Below are 19633 nucleotides of genomic sequence, written 5' to 3'. Positions count from 1 at the left end.
GGCGGCTACGGCGACGAACCGGAAGTAGCTACGGGGCGGTGGCGGGGACAAACCAGAAGTGGCTGCGAAGCGAGGGCGAGGGAACGCCGGAAGCGGAAGTGGAGCGGCTCCCTGATCGGCCCCACGTGAGGTTGCCCTGAGAGGGGCAAATGGTTCCGCCCGGCTCGCAGCCCCACGGGGTTCAGCTGCTGCTGGGGGCACACAACCCAGGGGGAAGGAGCAGCTGTTCCCAAGGACAGCCCACAGGGAGCAGCCGGCCCCCACCCACCCACCCACCACTTGGGGTGGATGGGGACAAATTAAATCCAGAAAGGTGCAAGTCAGCCTGGACCTGCCTGGCTTGTGACTGCGAATTCGAACTGGAGTCGCAACAGAAAAGCACAAGCAGGAGCAGCTGAGTACTTAGCTCCAGGGTACTTCAATGATCATAAGGCAGGCCCAAGCATCAGCTGTTCCCCATGCAATTGAATCCAACATTTTGGGGGCAGAGCTGGGACTGCACCTAGCTCTGTGCTTGGTGAGGAGCCAGCCTCAGCTGCAGCAGACGATCTACCACTTCTTCAGCAGACCACTGCCTCTCCTCACCCGCACAGCCCCCCTGCAGCGGGCAGACTTCCGAAACCAAGACCATCTCCCCCCAAACCTGGCAACATGCACAAGAGAAAACTTGCACTTGGTGAAGCCACTTTATTTATGTTACTTAGGACTGTACAGTGGAACACGGCATAGGGAAGGCGACAGTGGTTACTTTTTCAAATAGGAACTGGGCTGCCAGTAGCAATACCAGCAGCAAAACAGGGACCCCACGCCACCCCTTGCGGGGGAAGGGTCCCATTAACCCTTGCTGGTGCAGCTCAAGGCAATATGGTTGACAAGAACAGAATCAAAAACCCAGACATCTAGATTACAGTTGCATAAGGAAAAGTGTAAACAGGTCTCTGCAATAAGGACGTCGACAGACTCCAAATGTCTTTTGTGTTTACCTCACAGGACATGCCCAGCTGTCCGCTTTCAAAAAGGTAAAAAGGAGCAAGCCCTCAGGCTGCCTAAAGAAAAAGCACAGCTCAAGTGCTGGACAATCCAGCTCCTCCACTCGAGTCAAACAACAATCATTTAGTTAAGCCAGCTTGACTTCCATCTTCCATGTGCTGCTACCGGTCCGCAGTCTGCCCTGCCTCATAGCCCTCCGTCTTCATGTCATTGAGACCCAGCTCCTCGTTCTGCTCAAACGTGCGCTTGTAGTGCTCCACCTTCAGCTCTGGGTCTTCCTCCGGAGCATACACGTTCTGAGGGTCCAGAAAAAAAGTCCAAGTCAGCCACCTCTCCTGCAGCCTGACTGGTTCCCAGGGCAGCAGCACATACTAGGAACTCGCTGGGAAATTCAGGAAGGGACCTCAGAACTCAGTGAAGCCTCACCCTTCCTCTGAGAAAAAACAGGCTAACCCTTGGCTTTCCCCAACGCTTACACAGCAACATGGCACTGAACACCCTGCCCCAGACCAAAGAGAGCAGATGGGAGACGAACCCCAGTCCTAGCTCCCCATGCTTTCACCACAGGTCTCCTATCCAGTTTCCCTGCCCTCCTTGAGTTTAACCAGAGTTACCTGAGAGTGGCTGAACTAACCTATTATCTCCCCCCTCTCTCAGCCCCTTCACGGGCCCTTGGCTGCTGAATAGCAGGGCAGGTTCTGCCGATTATTCTCTGATAAGCAATTATTAAGGAGACTTGGGGGAACTGCCTTCACAACTGCCCTGTTTACCTGAAGGTAGCTGTTCCCTGCAGAATCATCCATAATGAAGTGAGCCTCCATCTGCCCCTCCATGATCTGAGGAAACAGAGATCAACAGCTGTAACGACCACTGCTGAAGGGCTCAGAGCATCCTGGGTGCCCCGCTTTAGGAATGAAGCCTCCATCACATAAATCTTATATCAGGTGCCCATGATCAGTCAGTCAGTCTCATTGACACAGGTACATCCCCATATCAGGCAGAGAAGGCATCGGAAGGTATTTTGACTGCCTTCACCATTCAACAGACTGTTAGGTGTTCTGGTTGATATTCTGCTCAGGAATATTAATAGTTCTGAAGTAAGACTCGCAGATCCCGCCATGCAGCCCATTTACAAGGGGACACTGGTGGAAGGGGTCTCGGGAACACCACCTACATGCCTCAGATTTCAGTTACATGCACTTCAGATCTGGAGGAAACAAATCTGAAGCACTTGCCAATTAAGCTGAAAGACACCAACCTGCTGCAGCTTTCTGCCAAACTCCTGCAGCTTCTCCACTTTGCTTGGGGCAGAGCTGTCCCCAAGCGTGAAGGGGTTCTTCTGCACCTGCAACACACACAGGCCAAGTGAAACTAACTTGCCTGCTGATTGTGCCCATATTCCCCAGGGCTTTAAACCCTGGTGCAGCCAACAGGGAACAGGAATAGGTGACCAGGAAGGACAGCGCCCTTCTACACCTCCACCCACAGTATGGTCTTGTAGGCTCATTTTCTGAGACTAACAGCTCAGACCTTTAGATTAGGGCAGGGAAGGCTGCAGGGTAGCAGGAGCTATGCTGATCCCTGGCTCTACCCAGTGAGCCCCAGAGGGTGCTACAGGCCAGTTAGCACCAGCTCACTGGTATCTATGCCACACAGCTGCAAGCAAACTTCAGTTGTGCCCAGTCTCCCCAGTACAAGCTGCTTACCAGGTCTCTGATGTCCTTCAGGAGCCCTTCCAGAGTGGTGAATTTCCCCCCCAGGGCCCCCATTCCCAGCTCAAACTCCAGCTCTGGAATCTCCACACTACACGTCTCTGACTGCAGTGAACAAAAAAAGTGGCGTGTTTAGACATGTCGTGCCAGGGGGTCTTAAAGGGAGGCTATGGACTTGTCCTCTGACACCACAGTCCACCATCAGGGCCAAGACCACAGCAAGCACTGGGTGGTATGACCCAGACCACTGCTATGCCTCCTTCTGCCAAATCAGATGCAAGAAAGAACAAAAGAACCCCCAGAGCAGAAAGGGGGCTCTGAAAGGAGACGTTACCTTGAGAAGGTCTCTCGTCATGTCAGAGAGATCTGTGATATGAAGGGTGATCCTGGTTCCCTCTAGTTCTATCGCTCCTCCAGATTTCACCTAAATACAGACTGGCAGTTAGTGAAACAGCATTTAGAGTACCTTACAGGAGGCACTTCCTCGGTCCTAGGGTCCCCAACAGATGGCTTGGGGCAGACATTAGTCATGCAGCTCTATCTGCTAAGTGACTAGCGGGATGTTTGGGCTGCAGGTGTTGCCTCGGATGGCTAGCATGAGAAAAAATGAAGTCCTGCCATCCTTAAGTTGTCTGGGAAACAAGACCCCCCTCCCCCAGCAGCCGACAGTTTGAAAACCTTTCAAGACCCCAGAAGTTTAAAGTCTATGCACCCAGAAGTAGCCAGGCTGGGAATACAAGCAGCTCCCTACCAGAAAGACACTGATGCAAGCATCATGCAAGATGAGCTTATGCCCAATTGAATACATGCCACGAAAAGCAACCAATAACCCCACTGTCTGCAATCTGCTCTGAAGAGTGGGTGAGGGTCCGAGGTAGAAAAGCAGGCAGATAACAGAACTTTGTCTCTGCAGAGAGGGCAACAAAGGCCCTCTTCCAACTGTCCCAACAAGCAGGGAGGCCACACTAGCAGCTCACCTCATTTGTCCTGTGCCCACAAACCTCACAGTTCGTAGCCATGATGATCACTTCCTTGAAATGTGGAATTTCTGCAGCAGTCAAGGGAATAAAAAGGAACAAGATCTTCCCCCACACTTCAGTAGTCCCAGCCCCACCTACTTCACACATGAGGATGCAACCTTTGCTGAATGAGAGAGGCAACTGACACGTTAAGGCCCAAGGGTGCAAGTCACCAGAGCCAGGAGCAATTTTTACAGGAAGTACCCAATTTGCAGCCTTTGGTTCCAGTTTACACAGGCTTCCGAGCCGTAAGTGGATCTCCGGGGGGGGAGGATCACACTGTCACAGGATATCAGATTAGATCACTCCTGTGGGGATGTCCTGCAGGAAAAGGAACCCAGCCAACATGCAGAAGAGAATTCCTGAGGCTCTCCCCATCACAGATCCTGTGAGGGAGGAAGACCTTCCACCTGTACCAGTCATCTGGTCACCACAAAAGGATACGTACTAGCTTCATATTTGTATTGGCAGGAGCGTTGCATTCAGGACAATTGGTGTTGAACTGCAACACCTAGAATGTAAGGACAAGTGAAACATCTGAGCTGATGCACGTCTGGAAGGAACATTCTTCTCAGAAGTAGTTTTTATCTAGATATGCATGACCCTGATTGCTCTAGTGCGAGGCCTAGTCCAGCAAGCTGGACATTTTAGGTAATCCTTTGCCTTGGCCCATGCAACACCATGTGCACTGGGGCACTGCTGAGAGAGTAAGCAGCACACTTAGATCCAGGGAGCCTGTCAGAAACAAGATCACTCACTTCATTCCTCAGGTCCTCCACAGAGTCAACTGGCTTCTCCTCTGGCTCATCTGCCTGAAACAGCAGAGACCAACATCAGTGTGCAAACTGCTCCCAGCACTTGATTCTCCAGTCAGGGACTTTCGGGGAAAACCTGAAGGGGAGGACTTCTGCTACTCAACAGCATTCCCCTGACAGACAAAGGAGGGACACACACTTCCCAGCTCCCTCTCACTAGACTGTATTACCTCAAGTCCAAGCATCGCAGCCTGCTGGGGAGTCCTCTTGTAATGAGTGACCACCAGCGCTTCATCCTTCTGTGGTGCATGGGGATTCTCCACAAAGCTGTTACCTGAGGGGTCATCAAGGATCTATCGGAGGAGAGGAAGTGTGAGAATCCGCTCCGACTGCCTCCAAAAGAGAAGCGGCTCCATCCCTACCTACTCCAGCCAGTACTTACAAAGGTGAAAGAGGAATCCACCTCCTTTAGCCGCTTTAGCTTGTCAATGAACTCATCTATTTTATTTGCAACCTCTTGGTCTGTTGCCTGCGAAAGGAATCATCCAAAATGTAGCTCCCTGGAACAACCTGAATCTCCAGACAGGGCTGTCAGAGGCCTAAGTCGGAGACCTCTGGATGCCCGGAGCTCATCAGCTAGCAGGCAACGGGCAACAACGATCAAGTTTGTAAAACCAGCGTGACCTATAAGCAGGCCTCTCAAGACAGCATTCCTTCTCATGGCATCTTACCCTGCGGACTGGCTGATCCTGCTCCAGGCCAGCTACAGCTCTGTCAATTATCCCCTCGATGGTGGTAAGAGCTTAAAAGAACACAACAACGTTAAGCATGGCAGGGTGGTGCTGCTGATGCAGCTGCCTTGGCCCCAACAGTTAGCACTCTTGCCTCACCAGGCCCTTTTAGGGTTCTTCCCTACCCTCCCAGATGAAAACAAGCTCCTGTTTGTCTGTCACTTCCCTGCCGAGACAGCACTATCCACCCACAGATTTGCCATGCGCTTGTCAGTGGACAACCGACCAGTCACCAGATCTCTACAGCCTTGTGTTAAAGGTGAGGCACAGGCTAAGCTGCAAAACCCTCTCTTTCTGCCAGGCATCTGGTGTTGCTTCAGGCAGACTCGCAGCTGGAAGAGTTGGGGCCCACGACAGGAAAATGCTACGATTTAAGACGGTAAAACCAGAAAGCCGAGCTCCCCCCACCTTCAGGCAGCCACCTCTGCAAAGCCCCACAAAGCACACACCGCGACATCCGTATGAGCACAGATCACCTACCCACCTCCCTTCTGTGAAAAAGCAGGGATTTCAAAGTCGAGCTCTGGGATCCTAGCTGTGGCACAGTCGGTCTTCACCACCTCCCTATTCATGTCCTGAGCAAAACAATTTAAAGAGAGATTAAATGCATGCAACAGGACAGTTGTTCGCTGCTTCTGTGCAGTCATAGCAGCAAAACTGCTTCTGCAAAATAAACACCCCAAGACCACGAGACGGTTGTAGTTCAGTTCCTACGCCATCGCTGCAGCACTGCAGGAAGGTGCCGAGATGCATTAGGGCCAACAGGAGCCTCATGTCTTTTCTCATCCTACCGAGGAGACGAGCCTGAGCACTGGACTGTTTTGTTACAGGAGGGCTTTTCATTTTTCTTAAAGAAGAAATTCACACGACTACTCATGGGGGAAAGGAGGGGTCCCAGAAATGGGCTTTGCACTTAGAGCAGCAGCTCTCAGGACAGCCCCTAAGAAAGCCCATTTTCCACACAGAATTGAGGTCCTGGTTCGAACCCGCTTCGATTCCCCCCTCCCCGTCTTGCCTCTGGTTGAACTGCCCTTGCGGACAGACAGCACAACCGCCCCTGGCTTGCAGGCCGTGTTCCCAGGTTCCTTCAAGGGGGCACTCGGTCCCTCACTGCGGGGAGAGCAGGCGACAACGCTACACAGGTTTCACAGGCGTTCGGGCTGGAAGGGACCTCGCAAGATCATCGGGTCCAGCCCCCGCCCCACGGGCAGGAAGGCTGCTAGGGTCAAAAAAGATCCCAGCAAAATAAGCATCCAAGTGTTAACGAGCCAGCTGTCGGCTCAGCCCAGGCCCCAGCTCTGCCAGTGCCGGCGGAGGCCGCGCAGGCTGCGGGCTGGTGGCGCCTCACAGGACACTCGGGGGCATCGTCCTGCACCAGCATCCAGGACGAGCGTCCTCGTCGGCCAGGCCGGGACTACCTCGTTAACACGCAGAAGCAACTCCCCTCTGCCGCCTGGCCGGGCCCATCCGAGCAGCCGGGGGCTCACCTGCCGGGCCGCGACGGCCAGGACGTAGCGCACCCCCTGCTCCTGGATGCGCCCGGCCGACTGGATCTCCGTGTTGGCCCAGGCGCAGCTGCCGCACGCGAAGGAGCTGACGATGACCTCGCGGAAGAACGGGATCCGGGTCAGCAGCAGCCGCGTCACCCCCTGGGACCGGGACGGGGACAGTGACAGGGACGGGACAAGTCAGCACGTGCGGGGGGGCCACGAGACAGCACAACCCCTCCCCCTCAACCCCCCCACAAATCCACACCCCTCCAACCCCTCCCCTCGCGCTCACGTGGCGGTAGCAGTTCATGCAGAGGGACTCCCTCTCTGCCGGCTGCTGCTCGTCGTCCTCGGCGCTGAGGGGCCGGAACACGCCGCCCGCCCCGGCCCCGCGCACCGGCTCCAGCGCCCCGATGGCTGACATGCCGCCCCGCTTCCGCCCCGCGCCCACCTCCGACCCGGAACTTCCTGCGCGGGCCCCGCCCCCTTTGAAGTATTGCCGCCATCCTGCGGCCACGTGACGCGGAACTACTCCCACTCAGGCTTGGGGGCCCGCAGTAGGCCGCAGCCTGGCCCAGACCCCCCCTGGTCACGGTGTCGTCCTTGGGCGGGTGCCTCCCGCAGGGGTGCAGGGGGTGATGGTCCCCCGCCACACGGCGCCGCTCGGGCCGCCACGTGTCGGCACTGCACTTCAAGGGGGACGTGGACAACGTGGAGAGGAGGCCACGCGTGGTGGCAGACCCATGAGGAGAGGCACTTTCCGAGCCTCCGCAAGGGAGGGCTGAGGGGCATCCTCCGACTGACTCCCAACACAATCGGTTCTCAAAATCGAAACATTGTCACTGGGAACCGATTTCCCCTCAGGGCACAAGGTTACCAGGGGGGGGGTCGCTTCACAAACCCAGCCCCCACACCCAGTTTTCACCAAAAATACCCCGGAAGGGTGTACTCGAGCAATTATAGATGAGCCCCAGAGCTCCACCAACGTATTTCTATCGTCAACAGCAACCGTGCGGGTTTGGAAGCACTCCTTCGCGGTGCCTCGGCCGGGCGTGTTGCAGAGCTCCTGGCTGGAGGCTTCCCGGGAGTCCTGGCTGCAGGTTTTCTGGAGTCTCGTCCGCTCTCGTGAAGACAGCGTCCAGGGAAGCTTGGACAGATGCTGTCCAGGGACACGTGTGACGCAGCGAACGTGTTCGCCGGCGTGGCGCGGCGTCGTGAAGTCAAAACCGACGTCAGAAAGTTGAAACACTAAATGGGTGTCCGTTTAGAAACGCTGCAGGTGCGAAACGTTGTAAATGGAGGACTGCCTGCGTACACATTCACCCGTGGGAGAGGCAGCAGGGAACAGGAGATGCTCTGTTCACCAGGGCACCCCTTGGAGTAACCAGCAGCAAAGGCCACAACCTGACCGGGGGCAGATTCAGGTTGGACACCAGGAAAACCGTCACAGTTCGAGTGGCCAGAGTCTGGGGCAGGCGCTCTCCCCTACCCCGGGGGTCTTCAAGAGGAGACTGGACGAGCACCTGGCTGGGGTCGTCTGACCCCGGCGCTCGTCCCTGCCCGGGGCGGTGTCGGACTCGATGACCTACTGAGGTCCCTTCCCACCCTCCCATCTATGAATCTACGTGCAAGCACACGGGCACCTTCGTGTCGCGCGCCGCGGGCACGCTGGCGTTCCAGAATAGATTAACGCCGAGTTGGCGACCCTACCAGGTGGCCTCGCTTGGGTGAGTCAGGGTTACAGAACTGGACCGTCTAGCTAACCGTCTGCATACAAATATATCCTGCGTAGATACAGGTCATTCTAGATGAGGTCATTACTAACGTCTGCCTGCTTCTCAGGGAGGCACGCTACGTGCTTTCCGGAGGACCACAACACCAAAGATTTGTGGGATCATTCCAGCAAAATCGCGTGGTCAGATAAAGTCACGGCTTGCCTGACTAGCTTGGCGACTAGAGAGAAATCTGTACTTCCGGGGCGTGGGGAGCGGCAAGGATGGCCTATGATTGGTACAGCTGTCTAAATCACTGCTCTCGGAGCCCAGTGCAGTGCAGTCAGTTATGATTTTTATTTTATCCCGCCATGGTTAAAGCACGCGTGTGCATGCACGCACACTCGTGCACACACCGATACACCAGGTTTCACTCAAAGTCACTGCTCTTCTCATTTAAGCTCTGGGAAATATCCTTCCACAGGCTGTCGAGCCGGACGTGCAAGTCCTCAATAGGTGCCGAGCTGTCCTGAAACTCCTCTGCGGACGGAGAGGGTGAAGACAACTTGAACTTCACGTCTTCTGTCTCCCGGGCAAGGGTCCTGGTGAAGTCTTCTATCTGGAGGAACGTGTCCCTTCTGAACTCTTCGACTCTCGTCCGCACTTCCCGGGCCAGGCCCTCCGCGTAAGGCTCTGCCAGCCAGCGAGGGTCTACGGGCGAGCTAGTAAAGTGCTCTCTCAGGTCACCGGGGTAAAGACTCAGCTGCTCTTTGAGGTGATTGAGGTTCCTTTGGATCTTCTGGTGGAGACCCCTGGCATTCTGGGTCAGCTTCTCGGAGAGCTCCTGGATGTACTGATCCACTTTCTCTGGGCTGGCTGTGGTGTGAGGCACCATGTTCCTGTGGAGCTCTTCCACGTTGCGGTGGATCTCGGCGACGAGCTTGTCCGCGAACGGATGGAAGATTTCCTTCACTTGATCGGTATGGAAAGCTATTTTATTGGCATACTGGGCGATGAACCTCTGAACCTCATCCATACCCTCCCGGAGCTGCGCCTTCGTGTCTTGACTGGGGGTGAGGTGCTGGCGAAGCTCCCCGGCTTTCAGCGACACCTGGTCCAGGAGCTCTGCCGTGAACGGCTGCAGCTGAAAACGAAGCCTCTCCAGGTTCTTGCCTATCCTCTGGTGCACATCATCCACGTAAGGAGACAGTTTCATCCTCAGGCCTTCCAGCTCCTTCCTGATGAGCCTTCGCAGCCCATCGGAGTCTTGATAGAGCCGGGGCTGGAGTCCCGCGCTGAATGGAGCCAGTTTCTCAAGGAAATTTCCCATGTAGCTGCCCCTTTCCTGGATACTTTCCTTCAGGTTTCTGTATGGAAAAAAACAGACACACTAAAGGACAGATCCCTGATTTTATCTTGTCCCTCTGTCACTTGCCTGTAGAAGGGGCTGGATGCCTGCATGTACTGAGCTCTTGGGGTCTTATGCACCTCTCACAAATAAATCCGTCTGCTTGGAAGCGAGTGGGCTGTGGCAGGTTGGTGCCTGTGATGTATTTAACCCAAAAAAAACAGTGTACTCACTTGGTGTCTCTGCCCAGCTTCGTGCTCTGGGCGTGCTCCATGCTGTCCTTGTCGCGCGTGAGCTGGCTGTGGTAATCCCAGGGCCCGTTCCCCGCCGGTTCAGCCTGAGAAGCTGCAGGGGTGGAACAAGAGCATTCACAGAGCAGCCTGGGAGGAGCCCTGGTAAACTGGGCTGCCCAGCAGGACGCGGGGAGGCCGAACAGAGGCATGGGGGACATCTCCCTGGAAAAAATCCCAACGCTAGGACCTACTTTTGGGCCGACAGCACTCAGTCTGCCACTGTCATTATGGTATTTTCCCCTGAGGGCTCTGAGGGAGCTTCTGTACCCTGACAAGTCCCCGAGAAATCCCCTGTCTGAGATGACGTTGCCTTCAGGATGGGCTCCAGGGGCTTAACATCTCTGCTGATCCATCCCAGCACAACGTTCCTCTGGGGGTGGGTGGCATTAACCAAGGGATCCGGGGAGCAGTAACAGCCAGGGCCCAGCTCCAGAAACAGAGGAGCAACAGGTTGAAGTGCAGCAATGAGCTCCGAGCAACTGTGTCTCAGGTGATGCAGATTTGCAAACGAGCATAGACAGGGCCACATCACTGTGGAAACTACCCCAGGTGGGGAGGAACGGGGTCATCTCACCTCGCAACCCAACAGCCCCTCTCACCGAGCTGCCTCCTCGTGCCCTGGCCTGTCCAGAGCGACGCAGTTAGCCTCCACACAGCATTTACAAAGAAGAGCACCCACCTGACAAGCTGGCCAAGACCACAAGCAGGAGTGCAGCGTCCAGAGACATGGTCCGTCTGGTCACACTGCAAGGAGAGGAGAGTTAGTGCAGGTCCTGCCACGGCCCAGACCTCACCTCCACTTTCTGGACTCACGGGGAGGGCTCAGGGTCGTTTTCAGCTTCTGAATTAGATCCCTCTTTCTGCCCAGATCTGTTTCAGGTGTGGGCTGAAATTGCCTGGGCAGCCTGGACTTGGACACTCACCTGGCAGCCTCCGAGGGCCGTACAGTCAGCAGTTTAAAATTATCGGGGGTGTTCAGCTCTGCTTGCAAGGAGATTCCCCTGAGAGCAGCCTGGGAGAGCGGGCAGGAGCTCCCTGGGGAAACCCACTTCCCGTACCCTGTGAGGCACTCAGAAGCCCTGATTCAGGCCCGTTACCAAACTCCTTTGGGAGCTGGCGGTGCGGGTTCAGGCTCCCGGGGAAACACAGACACAAGCACTTTGCCCTGCAGAGGCACTTTCGTCCAGGGCTTTCAAAGCGCTTTGCCATCCAAGTAGCACAGCGTGGCAAGTCAGCGCTGCACAGACTGGGGTGGGTAGCCCAGTTATGCCCTCTGGGACCTAGAGGCCAAGGCTTACAGAGGAGATGTGACCAAGAGGGTGTTGGAGAAAGGGTCCTTTGCTGGGACCCTTTGCTCCCTGAGGCTGCAGTGCCATCCCAGAGCCCCAAGGCCACCTTCCCAGAGCGGGGACCTGAACTCATGAGTCCTGCTCACAGTCCTCTGCTCTAGCCCCCCTGGAGCCACTGCAGAACAACAGTGCGGCACCTCCCGCACCTTACCTGGCTCCTGTTTCCCGCTGCTCCTCTGTGCTGCAGCCCCGGCGCGCTGCCCGCTTTATATGCGCCGCATCAGTCGAAGGCAGAGGCGCTCAGGTCATCGGCTCTCCCACGCACGCTGCAGAGCCAGTCAGTTTGGACCTCACACCATGTAAATACAACGTGGAGGTTCGCTCAGGATGACGTGGGTGCCCAGGTGCAGCCCGTTCACTTACCTCCCCGGCCCTCCCCAGCGCCCAGGCTGGTTCAGGTCCACCTTGCCCATCCAATCGCTCCCATCTCTTGCAGCCCACAAACTTAACCCTTTGTCCGGAGCAGGAGCCGTGCTCCTGTGGCCCCCTGAGCATCCTCTGTGCGAGCGAGCTAAAAATACCGGCGCGCTCAGACAGGCAGGGCTGGTAGCCCGGTGCAGGTCTTGACCCCGCTGGGCTCGGCGGATAAGGGGTTTGCTCGACGGCAATAACAGAGGCTTCGCTGTTTGCTCTGCCGGCGGGTGACGCAGGACTCGGGGCCGACCTTTGCCCCCCAGTCTCGTGCAGCAGAATAAACAGCACGCTCTGTTGACAGAGCTCGGACGGGTGTTGGCCAGCCCCGCAACGGGTGGGGAGCTGTTGTCCTGTGCAAAGCCCCGGGAGAGACCCTGTGCATGGCCGGGGGGAGAGGAGGCAGGGAAAGGCAGGTCTTTAGGGCTGGCTATGGCCTCTTCAGCGATGTTCCCCTCCAACTGTGGGGGGTTGAGGTTATTAGGATTTTATCACCTCCGTGCCCCAGGCAAGACCCAGCCTCGCTGCACCAGTCGCTGTGCAAGTGGGGTGTGGGGGCGGCCTTGCTTGTTATAACATTCATTTCCAGGGGATGAGCTGGCCATGGCACGCGGTGGCAAAGCAAGAACCTACAGCGTTCCCCCCACTTGGGCCATTTCAGAGGGGTGCACGGGACCCTGGTGCTGGAACCGCGGGCTCACTGCCCGGCTCCTGCCCCAGGCAGACGGAGCGGGAAGACACCTGCCAGGGTCAGACGCAGATGCAGGCCCGGGGGACGTGACATGAGCCAAGCCGTGGGCTGGCGACGAAACTCAGGGCTGCGCAGAGGCACAGAGGGTGCCGATGCATTAGGGCAGAGCTGCCCGGGCTTGCTGTGGGGTGGGGAGGGCGGTTGTGTCCATGCTGGGGGCTGAGGGCACCTGCGGCGTTGTAGGGGGCTGCTCACAGGCCGGGGGCTGAATCTGACTTGGGAGAAGCCCCGTGTTGAGGGGAGCAAGCACAGCAACAACCCAGGGTTGGCGTCCCCTTGTCCCAGGAATGGACCCGCAGGCAGCTGCCGTCCCAGCCATGTCCCCAGCGCGTTTCCTGGAAGCCCGTGGCACTGCGTGGCATGGCACAGCATGCTGTGTTTCGGCCTGTTCCTGGCGATAAGGGCTGTTTGTGTGCGGATCGGCAGCGGGTGACAGTCCACGTCTCTGGCAAAGTCCAGATGGGTGGATGGGCAGGGTGAAGCGCCAAGCCATCAGCAGCCCTCCTCCAAGGCCAGAGTCCAGCTCCCGCCCCCGAGCCAGGCAAACACCGGGTTGCAGAGGGCAAGGATGCTCACGTCCTGTTTGCTTCCCTGCCTGACCCCTGACCGCCGCTGTCTGGTCTGCACTGCCCTGCAGTGGAAAGCACGCTCCCCCTGCTCAGATCTGCTCCCGCGCGGGGTCGTGAGAGCCCCTTTGCTTCCCACTGGTGTCCGGTCACCGTGGCACTCGCGCCCGGCCTGCCCGCTCGCCCACAGCGCTTCATTCCCACGTGAATCGGGCTGGCGGGAGGAGGCCTGGACGGCCCAGGTCATGCTGCGCCCGTAGGATGGGAGCAGCCCTGGCTAGGCCTAGCAGGGCAGCTCCCCAGCCCGTGCATCCAGCTGAGCTGTCCGGCAAGGGGGCAGAGGGGCATGGGAGCATGCACCAGCGCAGCACGCACCTGAGCATGGCTCACACGTACAAACCCAAGCCAGCTCAGCACGAGGCATGGCTTGCAGAGGAGCTGCAGCCGGTCTGCCAGCCTGGGGCGATGGTGCCCTATCCATCTCCTGAGCAGAGCGCCAGGGCCATTTGCTCCAAGGGAGAACCAGCGCTCGGCTGTGCCCCCAGAGCTGCCCCCTGAAAGGAGGGGAGCAGAGGTGGCAGAAGTGCCCTCCACCTCCCTGGGCAGGTCCCCAGCTCACACCTGCCAGGGACCTTTGCAGCCTCCCTGGGCCCTGGACTGAGCTCTGCCCTGCCGAGGCACGTCCAAGGCCCTTGGGCCAAGGCTCAGCTGATGCAAGGTGACAGATCCGCATGGACTTCACGGAGCGGCACGGCTCTACACCCAGGGCAGGCCTGTGGCTGTCGGGGCTCGGAGATCTCCCAGCAGTGCCTGGGGGGAGGCTGCTGCTTTTAAATCCCCGTGGATTTAAATGCCCCTGGGGGGGTCAGATCCTGCAGCAGGGGCCAGGGCCAGGCCTCGCAGCCTTCCCCACGGAGTAGAGCGACTGCTCGGGAGACCGCTGCCCTCCCATCCCAGTGACAGCCTGACCCACGACTCCCCCCAGCACAGCCTCGTCCCCTTGTGCCCTCAAAAGGTGGGGGAAAGAGGACAGGGAGACCCCGGGCAACCTTGCTCACCCCCCTGCGCCAGCCCACTCCATCCCCCCGGGGACCCCGTGCGGGATGGGGACTTGTCTCCCAACCGGGCTGAGAGACGAGACGGAGACGGCACGTTGCTGTGGTGGTTTTATTTCTGCAGCTGCAGTGGGTGCAGCGTTTGGGCAGGAACGAAGTGCAGCGAGGACAGGCAGGCGGGCAGCTCCCTCTCCCCACGGGGCTGCCGCGGGGCCGCACGGACGCCCCTCATTGCTCATCCTGGGGCGAGCTCTCGATCTGCTTGAGGCTGCTGAGGAAGGAGGAGAGCTGCTGGCGCAGATCCCTCTCCAGGAAGGCGAGGTGGTCCTCTACACTGCCCGTGTCGGACCCCAGCTTCTGCCGCAGCTCCTCCAGCTTCTGCACCAGCTTCTGGTTGAAGGCCTCCCCGTGGGGCGCGACGTGCTGGCGGAAGTCGTCGATGATGCGGTCCATGCGCTCGCCCAGGCCCTCCAGCGTCTGGCGCAGCCTCTTGCTGTTGCCCTGCAGCTCCTCGGTGTAGGGGCTCAGCTGGCCCCGCAGCTCCTCCGTGCCACGGGCCAGCTGGGCCTGCAGCTCCTCCACCGCCTTCTTCATCTGGAAGGAGAGGCTCTCGACCTGGCGGGCCAGCTTGTCTTGCGCGTCCTGGGCATAGGGAGCCAGGCTCTTCTGCAGCTCAGCCATGCTCTCGTCCACCTTGACCTTGAGATCTTCGGTCACAGAGGCCAGCCGGTCCTTCATGCCCTCCACGTTGCTGTTGATCTGCTCCTGCAGCTGGTCGGCGTAGGGGGCCAGGGCGGCTTGGAGGTTGCCCGCGTTGTCCTGCAGCTGGTCCTGCAGCTTCTGGGCGTAGGGGGCCAGGCTCTGGCGCAGCTGCTCCGCGTTCTGGTCCACGTGGCCGCGCAGCTGCTCGGCGTAGGGCGCCAGCTTCTGCTGCAGCTCCTGGATGTTGCGGGTGATCTGCTGGTGCACGTCGTCGGCGTAGGGCGACAGCTTGGCCCGCAGCTCCTCCAGCTCCTGGCGGATCTGCGCCTTCAGCTTCTCCGAGTCCTGGCTCATCCGGGCCTGCAGCTCGGCGGCGAAGGGGCTCAGCTTCTGCTGCAGGTCGGCCATGTAGGTCTGCACGTTCTCGAATTTGTCCTGCAGGAGGGTGCTGCGGGCGGAGAGCGGGCACTGTCGTCACGCGGCTCCTCCGACCCCCGACACCCGGCGTGAGCCCTCCTGCCCCAGCAGAAAGCAGAGGTCTGTTCTCTGCCCCCCAGCCCCGGCCCCGGCAGGGTCCATCGCCTGTACTCACTTGATTTGCTTGCTGAGCTTGGACTCCTGGAACTGGTCCATCGTGTCCTGTGCGCTGCTCCTCATGTTGGTTAAGTAGCTCCAGACCATGTTGGCCACCTGCTGCGTGTCCAGCTCCGTGTCCAGCTCTGCGTGGCCGCCTGCGGAGGGCGCGAGGATGCTGAGCGCTGGGGCCCCTGCCTCCCCCACCTCCCGTGCAGCCACGTCCCTTACAGGCATCAGGGCAGGTGCTGCATGCCACCCCCTGCCGAGCAGAGCCTGGCCTCCCTGCCTCTGGCTCCAGCACCCATCAGAGGCCGGCGCCAAGTCCCCACGGAGGCTGTGCCCGAGCCCCGCGGGGCCCTACAGAGCTGGGGACGGTGCGGCTGAGCGGGGCACCCTCACTCACCAGCAACGGCAAGGAGTGCCAGGACGAGGGCGAGGGTCTTCAGAGACATCCTGAGCAGCTGCAGTGTGCGGGTGGTTGGAGAAGGGAGGAGTCCTGCATAGAGGAGACGAGCGCGCCGGTCAGTCTCCATTCAGCCAAGTTGCCCCCGCTGCCCTCCCGCATCACGGCATCATTTCCACCCACGGGAGCTCCCCACCATGCCCTGGGCACGGCCAAGCCCATTGCACCAGCACCAGCCCTGGGCAGACCCCCAGCCGCCCTTGTCCTGGCAGCGGCCCCGTGGCCTGCGGCCCAGGCACCATCGATCAGGGGCGCGCTGCCAGCAGAGCCGCCTGCCGCGCTCCCAGCCCCTTACCTGCGCTGCTGCTCGTGGGCTGCCCGCTGTGCCCAGCCGCCTGGTATTTATGCCCCGAGAGCAGCCACGCCGGGCTCCACGCAGGGCTTGGACTTTAGCAGGGACGCGACGTGGAAGTGCCTGACGTGCACGAGGGCGTCGTTATCTGCCCGAGAGCGATGGCGGAGATAGCACGGGCCAGCGGGCGGGAGGGAGGCAGGAAGGGAGACGGGGCTCGAGTCAGCTGGGCTGCGGCAGAGACTGCGTGGGACGGGGCGGGCAGAGCTGGGGGGCCGCGGGGCGCCTTGCCTCTGCACCCCAACGCCAGAGCCAGGGGCTGGGCACGAGTGCCCTGCCAAGCCCAGGGGGCAGAAGGGGCCTGGGCTGCCCAGCCCGCACGAGAGGCAGGACGGCACCGCAGACGGGCAGACAGCCCCGCCGCGTGTCGTGCTGGCCGAAGGGAGCAGCATGGCTGCCGGATACTCCCCGCAGCCCTGGAGCAGGGGCCCGGGTCTGGCTGGGCCTGCCCGGGACTCCTGGCTTCCTCCCCTGGCTCCAGCATTGATTTCTAGAGCGTGGCACTTCCCCGGTCCCCGGGCCTCGGTTTCCCCATCCTGTAACACGGGCAGGATAACGATGCCCTCCCTGCCAGGCACGTTGGGACACAGGGGCCAAAGCAGGCCAATGCAGGGCTATTGGGGCCAGCTGTGCCACGGCCCCGCACCCCGGGGGGGAGCCACGATTTCCAGCCAAGGTCCGGGGCACTGGCCGTGGCAGGATCTGTCCCTAACGCCCCAGACCTGTGCTGTGCAGGGCAGGAAGCCCATCTGGGCCCTTGCTTGGAGCCTGTCTGGCAGCCGGATCCAGCGGGCAGAGCCAGCCCCCTCCAGGCCCACACCCCAGGAGCGAAGGCAGTGCCCAGCCGCGGCGTCACCCACGGGGCAGAGCCCATGCCACCCACGTCCAATGGCCAGCAGCAACACCCATGGCCGGAGCGCCCGGGGAAAGGTGCCCACGCCAGCCTCATGCCTGGCCCGGCTGGAGGCGCAGCATCGTGTGCTGCCAGGAGGGCGAGCGGGTTGGGCACAGGCTGCCCCATGTTGCGCCCGGCCGGGGAGGCGTGTTTGTGTCTCTTGGTTGCGTGTCAGACGGGAGCTCCCCGGGGCCGGGGCAAACAGGGCCGTGTTATGCAACCGGGGCCTGCGGGCATGTGCCAATGGGGACCTGCGTTCCTCAAAGCCTCCCGCTCCGGCACCTCGGCTTGGGGGAGTTCAGGCCTTTCTCGTGCGCGGCGGGTTGGACGCAGCCCCCTTTGCCCCACGCAGCAGACGGCTGCACCTGGGAGTTTCATAGTTTCTAGGGTCGGAAGGGACCTGGGCAGGTCATCTAGTCCGACCCCCTGCCATGGCAGGAAAGAGTACTGGGGTCAAACGACCCCAGCAAGATGGTCATCTAACCTCCTCTTAAAACCCCCCAGGGTGGGAGCCTGCACCACCTCACTTGGAAGCTGGTTCCAGACCCTGGCCGCCCTGACCGTGAAGTAGCGCCTCCTGATGTCCAACCTAAACCTTCCCTCCGCCAGCTTGTGACCGTTATTCCTGGTCACTCCTGGCGGCGCTCGGGGGAACAGGGACTCCCCCAGTGCCTGTTGATCCCCCCTGACTAGTTTATAGCAGGCCACAAGATCCCCCCTCAGCCTTCTCTTCTGGAGGCTGAACAGGTTCAGGTCCCGTAACCTTTCCTCATAGGACCTGCCCTGCTGTCCCTTGATCATGCGAGTGGCCCTCCTCTGGACCCTCTCGATGCTGTCCACATCCCTCTTAAAGTGCGGCTCCCAGAACTGGACGCAGTACTGCAGCTGCGGCCTGACCAGTGCCGCATAGAGGGGGAGGATCACCTCCTTGGTCCTGCTTGAAATGCATCTGTGGATGCACGACAAGGTGCAGTTGGCCTTCCTCGCCGCCTCCCCACACTGCCGAGCCATGTTCATCTTGGAGTCGATAATGACTCCAAGATCCTTTTCCGCCTCCGTGCTGACAAGAGGGGAGTTCCCCAGCAGAGGGAGGGGTCAGCAGTGCCCATATTGTGCCCCTTGTCCCAGAGCCACCGCCCGCGAGGTGCCAGGCGCTGCACGCTGCAGCTCAGCCAGCAAGGGGTGCTGCGAGCGCATGGGACCCAGGCCCCAGTCCCACGGGCAGCGCCCTGCCACCGCTGCCCCAGCCCGGGGGTCCGCTTTTGCCTCGGGGGCTGTTGGCAGCTCAGGTCCTGAGCACTGCAAATGCACGTGGCAGAGGGATCTGCCCCCGGGACCCCGGCAGAGCCCCACACGCACCCGGCCCTACCCCTCGCGCCTGACCCCGGCAAAGCCCGTGCCCGTTTGCCCCCCCGGCACAGGCTCAGCGCCCTGCTCGCAGCACGTGGCGACGCAGGGACGAGGGCAAGCGGCAGGCGCCGTCCGAGCAGGAGGGCACAGCGGGGCAGAAGGCAGCGCGCCAGGATCGGCCCACCAACAGCCTTGGCCCCGGGTCGCGGGGGATTTCTCAACTCCCCGCCGACGCCCCGCTCCCCAGCAAATCTGGTGCCACCGACGCGAGCCGGGAAGGCCACCGGCCGGCCGAGCCAGTGCCTGACCTTCGCCCCAGCACCCGGCCAGCTGCATCCCAGTGGGGTATATAACTGGCCAGGCTGGGGCCAGGACCAGGGAGCGGAGCCGAAACAGCCACGCCAGGGGGCGCGGGGGGGGGGGGGGGGGGGGGGGCCCTGCCGCTGCCCATCTGCCCGGGGGTGGGAGGCCGCGGGCAGCTGGTCTGTTTGCAAACGCCCCATCCAAGGGTCCCGGGCGGGTGCAGGGGGGGCAAGCGGGGCCCCCGCCCCGCTGTGCTGTCTCCCCAGCCTGCACCATGAGAGCCCCGGTCGTGCTCGCTCTCCTCGCCGTGGCGCTCCTCGCCGCCCTTGCACGTAAGAGCTGGGGCTGGGAGGGCCACGGGCAGCCCCCGGGCAGGGCAGGGCAGGGCACCCCTCACCGCACCGGGCCTGTGCTTGCAGAGGCTCAGGAGGAGCCGGAGGACACGAACCTGGCCAAGGAGAACTACATGCAGCAGGTGACTCAGAAAATCAAGGACACCCTCGCCTCGCTTGACATGAGCGGGCTGGCGCAGCAGGGCAGGTGCGTCGGGGGCCGGGCGCGGCCGTGCCGCGGGCACCTGCCCCTCGCACCCCCTCACCGCCTCCCCTCTCCAGGCAGTGGGCGTCAGAGCATCTGGACGCCATCCAGAGGTACGTGGAGGAGCTGAAGAGGACGTTCATGCCGTCACAGGCCAACTAGGGAGCCCCGGGTCCAGCGTGCCACCGGGGGCCGAGGGCACGGAGCCCTGCG

General features: G+C 60.4%; 4 protein-coding genes across 6 annotated transcripts; 1 reads left to right on the top strand and 3 right to left on the bottom strand.

The window, feature by feature from the left end:
* Positions 1 to 671: 671 nt before the first annotated feature.
* ZPR1 (ZPR1 zinc finger) lies at positions 672 to 7734 on the bottom strand. Its single transcript, XM_006030342.2, has 14 exons — positions 7050 to 7734; positions 6755 to 6916; positions 5752 to 5842; positions 5208 to 5278; positions 4919 to 5005; positions 4707 to 4829; positions 4480 to 4533; positions 4166 to 4232; positions 3680 to 3750; positions 3037 to 3126; positions 2697 to 2807; positions 2249 to 2335; positions 1761 to 1826; positions 672 to 1286 (listed from the first exon to the last, which is right to left on the bottom strand). The coding sequence occupies exons 1-14, from the start codon at positions 7179 to 7181 to the stop codon at positions 1152 to 1154; spliced, it is 1347 nt and encodes a 448-aa protein (XP_006030404.1). The 5' UTR covers positions 7182 to 7734; the 3' UTR covers positions 672 to 1151.
* A 1073-nt stretch (positions 7735 to 8807) lies between these two features.
* Positions 8808 to 12068, bottom strand: APOA5 (apolipoprotein A5). 2 transcript variants are annotated; one of them, XM_025211961.1, is made up of 4 exons: positions 11611 to 12068; positions 10790 to 10854; positions 10051 to 10162; positions 8808 to 9836 (listed from the first exon to the last, which is right to left on the bottom strand). In XM_025211961.1, exons 2-4 carry the CDS (start codon positions 10836 to 10838, stop codon positions 8900 to 8902), a joined length of 1098 nt encoding a protein of 365 aa, XP_025067746.1. In that variant the 5' UTR covers positions 10839 to 10854; positions 11611 to 12068; the 3' UTR covers positions 8808 to 8899. The 2 variants fall into 2 exon arrangements, with proteins under 2 accessions (XP_025067746.1, XP_025067747.1); XM_025211962.1 differs by lacking the exon at positions 11611 to 12068 and having other exon boundaries at positions 10685 to 10798.
* A 2280-nt stretch (positions 12069 to 14348) lies between these two features.
* APOA4 (apolipoprotein A4) lies at positions 14349 to 17445 on the bottom strand. Of its 2 annotated transcripts, XM_006030333.3 has the most exons (4): positions 16279 to 17445; positions 15924 to 16016; positions 15537 to 15675; positions 14349 to 15392 (listed from the first exon to the last, which is right to left on the bottom strand). In XM_006030333.3, the coding sequence occupies exons 2-4, from the start codon at positions 15970 to 15972 to the stop codon at positions 14471 to 14473; spliced, it is 1110 nt and encodes a 369-aa protein (XP_006030395.1). In that variant the 5' UTR covers positions 15973 to 16016; positions 16279 to 17445; the 3' UTR covers positions 14349 to 14470. The 2 variants fall into 2 exon arrangements, with proteins under 2 accessions (XP_006030395.1, XP_014378547.1); XM_014523061.2 differs by lacking the exon at positions 16279 to 17445 and having other exon boundaries at positions 15924 to 16207.
* Positions 17446 to 18835: 1390 nt separating this feature from the next.
* LOC102370489 (apolipoprotein C-III) lies at positions 18836 to 19633 on the top strand. Its single transcript, XM_006030332.3, has 4 exons — positions 18836 to 18985; positions 19147 to 19215; positions 19303 to 19423; positions 19498 to 19633. The coding sequence occupies exons 2-4, from the start codon at positions 19158 to 19160 to the stop codon at positions 19580 to 19582; spliced, it is 264 nt and encodes an 87-aa protein (XP_006030394.1). The 5' UTR covers positions 18836 to 18985; positions 19147 to 19157; the 3' UTR covers positions 19583 to 19633.

Source organism: Alligator sinensis, unplaced genomic scaffold (genome assembly GCF_000455745.1).
Source record: "Alligator sinensis unplaced genomic scaffold, ASM45574v1 scaffold1626_1, whole genome shotgun sequence".
NCBI lineage: Eukaryota > Metazoa > Chordata > Crocodylia > Alligatoridae > Alligator > Alligator sinensis.
The sequence above is the reverse complement of the archived record's forward strand: the minus strand, read 5'-3'. Positions and strand labels throughout refer to the sequence as shown.

Excerpts from the sequence above, each read along its gene's own strand:
- ZPR1 (XM_006030342.2), bottom strand. The coding sequence starts at position 7,181 with ATGTCAGCCATCGGGGCGCTGGAGCCGGTGCGCGGGGCCGGGGCGGGC. Across the intron at positions 6,917-7,049 it reads GCATGAACTGCTACCGCCAC|GGGGTGACGCGGCTGCTGCT; the intron begins GTGAGCGCGAGG and ends TCCCGGTCCCAG. Across the intron at positions 4,233-4,479 it reads TGGAGGACCTGAGGAATGAA|GTGTTGCAGTTCAACACCAA; the intron begins GTGAGTGATCTT and ends CTTACATTCTAG.
- APOA5 (XM_025211961.1), bottom strand. The coding sequence starts at position 10,838 with ATGTCTCTGGACGCTGCACTCCTGCTTGTGGTCTTGGCCAGCTTGTCA. Across the intron at positions 10,163-10,789 it reads GGTCTTGGCCAGCTTGTCAG|CTTCTCAGGCTGAACCGGCG; the intron begins GTGGGTGCTCTT and ends CCACCCCTGCAG. Across the intron at positions 9,837-10,050 it reads AAGCTGGGCAGAGACACCAA|AAACCTGAAGGAAAGTATCC; the intron begins GTGAGTACACTG and ends TTTTCCATACAG.
- APOA4 (XM_014523061.2), bottom strand. The coding sequence starts at position 16,053 with ATGGAGACTGACCGGCGCGCTCGTCTCCTCTATGCAGGACTCCTCCCT. Across the intron at positions 15,676-15,923 it reads GGCACTCCTTGCCGTTGCTG|GCGGCCACGCAGAGCTGGAC; the intron begins GTGAGTGAGGGT and ends CGCCCTCCGCAG. Across the intron at positions 15,393-15,536 it reads AAGCTCAGCAAGCAAATCAA|CACCCTCCTGCAGGACAAAT; the intron begins GTGAGTACAGGC and ends CTCCGCCCGCAG.
- LOC102370489 (XM_006030332.3), top strand. The coding sequence starts at position 19,158 with ATGAGAGCCCCGGTCGTGCTCGCTCTCCTCGCCGTGGCGCTCCTCGCC. Across the intron at positions 19,216-19,302 it reads GCTCCTCGCCGCCCTTGCAC|AGGCTCAGGAGGAGCCGGAG; the intron begins GTAAGAGCTGGG and ends CTGTGCTTGCAG. Across the intron at positions 19,424-19,497 it reads GGGCTGGCGCAGCAGGGCAG|GCAGTGGGCGTCAGAGCATC; the intron begins GTGCGTCGGGGG and ends TCCCCTCTCCAG.